This window comes from Bison bison, unplaced genomic scaffold (genome assembly GCF_000754665.1).
Source record: "Bison bison bison isolate TAMUID 2011002044 unplaced genomic scaffold, Bison_UMD1.0 scf7180017864180, whole genome shotgun sequence".
In the NCBI taxonomy this organism is placed as follows: domain Eukaryota; kingdom Metazoa; phylum Chordata; class Mammalia; order Artiodactyla; family Bovidae; genus Bison; species Bison bison.
In genome coordinates this window covers 15,246,785-15,249,221 of record NW_011494752.1, presented here as the reverse complement: position 1 = coordinate 15,249,221, position 2,437 = coordinate 15,246,785, and the positions used below count along the sequence as shown (strand labels likewise).

General features: G+C 38.0%; 1 protein-coding gene across 6 annotated transcripts in view; it reads left to right on the top strand.

Moving 5' to 3' along the window:
- Positions 1-2,437, top strand: part of NDEL1 (nudE neurodevelopment protein 1-like 1) — a 51,281-nt gene that overhangs the window by 37,114 nt on the left and 11,730 nt on the right. For all 6 annotated transcript variants that reach the window (XR_825546.1, XR_825545.1, XR_825548.1 and 3 more), the window contains exon 7: positions 488-579. Coding sequence is in view for 2 of the 6 variants with exons in the window: in XM_010843032.1 (XP_010841334.1) it covers positions 488-579 (92 nt within the window). In the remaining 4 variants the exon portion in view is untranslated. The remainder of the gene's footprint in view (positions 1-487; positions 580-2,437) is intronic.

The window sequence follows — 2,437 nt, the reverse complement described above, 5'->3', positions numbered from 1 at the left end:
GGATGTGAGTCTGAGTGAACTCTGGGAGTTGGTGATGGACAGGGAGGCCTGGCGTGCTGCGATTCAAGGGGGTCGCAAAGAGTCGGACATGACTGAGCGTCTGATCTGATCTGATCGGACCACATGGACTGCTAATATTGACACAACCTAGAGAGCACTTTAGTAGGATATTAAGGTGAAAACTTGGGCATGTTCTCTGACTCAGCAGTTCTATCTTTAAGAACCTTTTCTCTAGAAATACTTGTCTAGATATTTTAAGGTTATATGTCCATTTAGCATTGTTTATAATAATGAAAAATTGGATATAACCTAAATATCTTTTGGAAAATGGTTAAACGTATTTGTGATATCTCCACTTTATACTATATCCACAGTTTACAATATTATATTGATTTTTCATTGAGTGTATACTGCTTTGTAAACGGAAACAAAACCCAAATGTAAAGGAAGTTGCCAGAGTAATCACTCGCCTTTTACCTTTCTCTAGCTATACCAAATGGTTTTGGTACCAGTCCACTGACTCCTTCAGCTAGGATATCGGCACTGAACATCGTGGGGGATCTCTTACGGAAAGTAGGGGTAAGCATTTCATTATTTATCACTAGGTGTTTCAGCTGCCAAGGTACTGAATTGTTTCTTACCTTGAAGTGAGGGTGAGGTAAAGGCTGTAATTAAGCTTAGAAGCAAGAGCATCCATTGACCACCTGAGACTAGTTCAGATAACACCTCTGGGCTCAGCCTTTCAAGTGCCTCTGCAGGAGGTCGCTGTACTGAACTCCCAAGTCCCTGCTGGGCCTTTGTCATGCTCCTTCTGGGTGTCTCTAAAGCATTGACTCCTCCCACATTCTCTGAAGGCCTGCTGTGTGTCTTATCCCTCCCTCTAATTCTGTTCTGTGCTTTGCCTGCTGTCCTCCTGGTTATCACCTGGCTTTCTCTTCAGAGGACTCTTGCATTGGCTCATGGCATGACTTTTCTGCTCTTGGTCACCACCTTATTGCTGCCTGGCCATCTCCACTCCAGTGCCATCTCCTTGGCTCTAACCTTGGGTTCCAGAACATTTCGGCTTTTGGAATATTAAACCTGGTTTTCTACTTAGTTTTTTACATTGTATAATATCTACTCTTTGACCTTACTGAGAGTAGTAGTTTGTTGTGATTTTTTTTTTTTAAGTCATCTCTTGCTTTCTTTCACTTGGTTCCTACTTATCTATGATCCATAGGTTACTTTCTCTGTCACTCTGGACTCCTGGTCTCTTTGGTCATAGGGGAGACCTGCAGGTTGGATTAGTCGAGCAACTGGACTTCTTTCTTGCATCAAGATCATTGGAAACATTTATGTAACCTGGTAGATTTTTAAGCCACTATAAACTTAGAATTTCTAGTATTAGTTTCCTGGTTTCCTTAGTGACTTATTTCTGTGATCAATAATCTACCCCTGAAACTTCCGGTTCTCCACTGCCCTTTCACTTATTTGTGTGTGTGACTCTGAAGAAAGCGGAAATTATATTCTACTTTATATAAAGAAGAAACGGGAGGCCAAGATATGAGATCCTATGTTTACCTTTTCTGGCTCATAAAATTATTTTCTGACCGTCAATAACTGCATTTTAAAGTTGCTGTAACAAGTCGTGCACACATCATTCATACAGCACATAGAATAATCTTCCTTCACTCCTACCATAATCTTTTTTTTAGACCTATTTGTTGTAAAAACTGTGTTGTAATAGTTTAACCTATTTGTTATAACCTATAATTTGAAATAATATACTTGGCTTTTCAGTGTCTTATCGACTTTAAGAAAAAAGATAACTCTACTCCTCCTAATTTTTAAATTTTTCTTGGTTATTTTTGTAACTCTATTTAAATAAAGTGTCCGTTCTTGACTCTCCATTAGTAGTGCTGAGAATTAGTCAGCAGCACCTACAGTATTATGCCCACCTGTGTGTTATTTCCTGCAGAATCATAGAGGAGGAGCTAGGCTCTAGGGCCATTTTACTTATAGTACTCAACAGATGCTTTGGGCATTTTATTCTTTACCTGTTACTTTACTCAGAAGCATATTATTAATACATTTTTTTTCCTGTGTGTGTGTCATAGCTGACATGTATGCCTTTTTAACATTTTTTAAAATTGGCCATCTTTTTATTATTTTCACTGCAAAACAGTTTTTACCAAATCACAATAAAAAGAAAAAAGCTCTTGAAATCCTGTCATTTCAACAGATTAAGCCATTTTCATTTTTAAAAATTGCACTCAGCATTTGTATGCATATATAACTTGTGTATCAGTGTATCAGATATTTTTGTTCATGGTTCTTAACATTTCTGATTACTTTTTTTTTTTTCACTGTGGAGAGAAGAAACATACACTTTCTTTGCTGTAAGTTTTATCTTCCGGCTTCTTATTCACACCGTTTGCTGAGTGCTCTGATGTGCTTC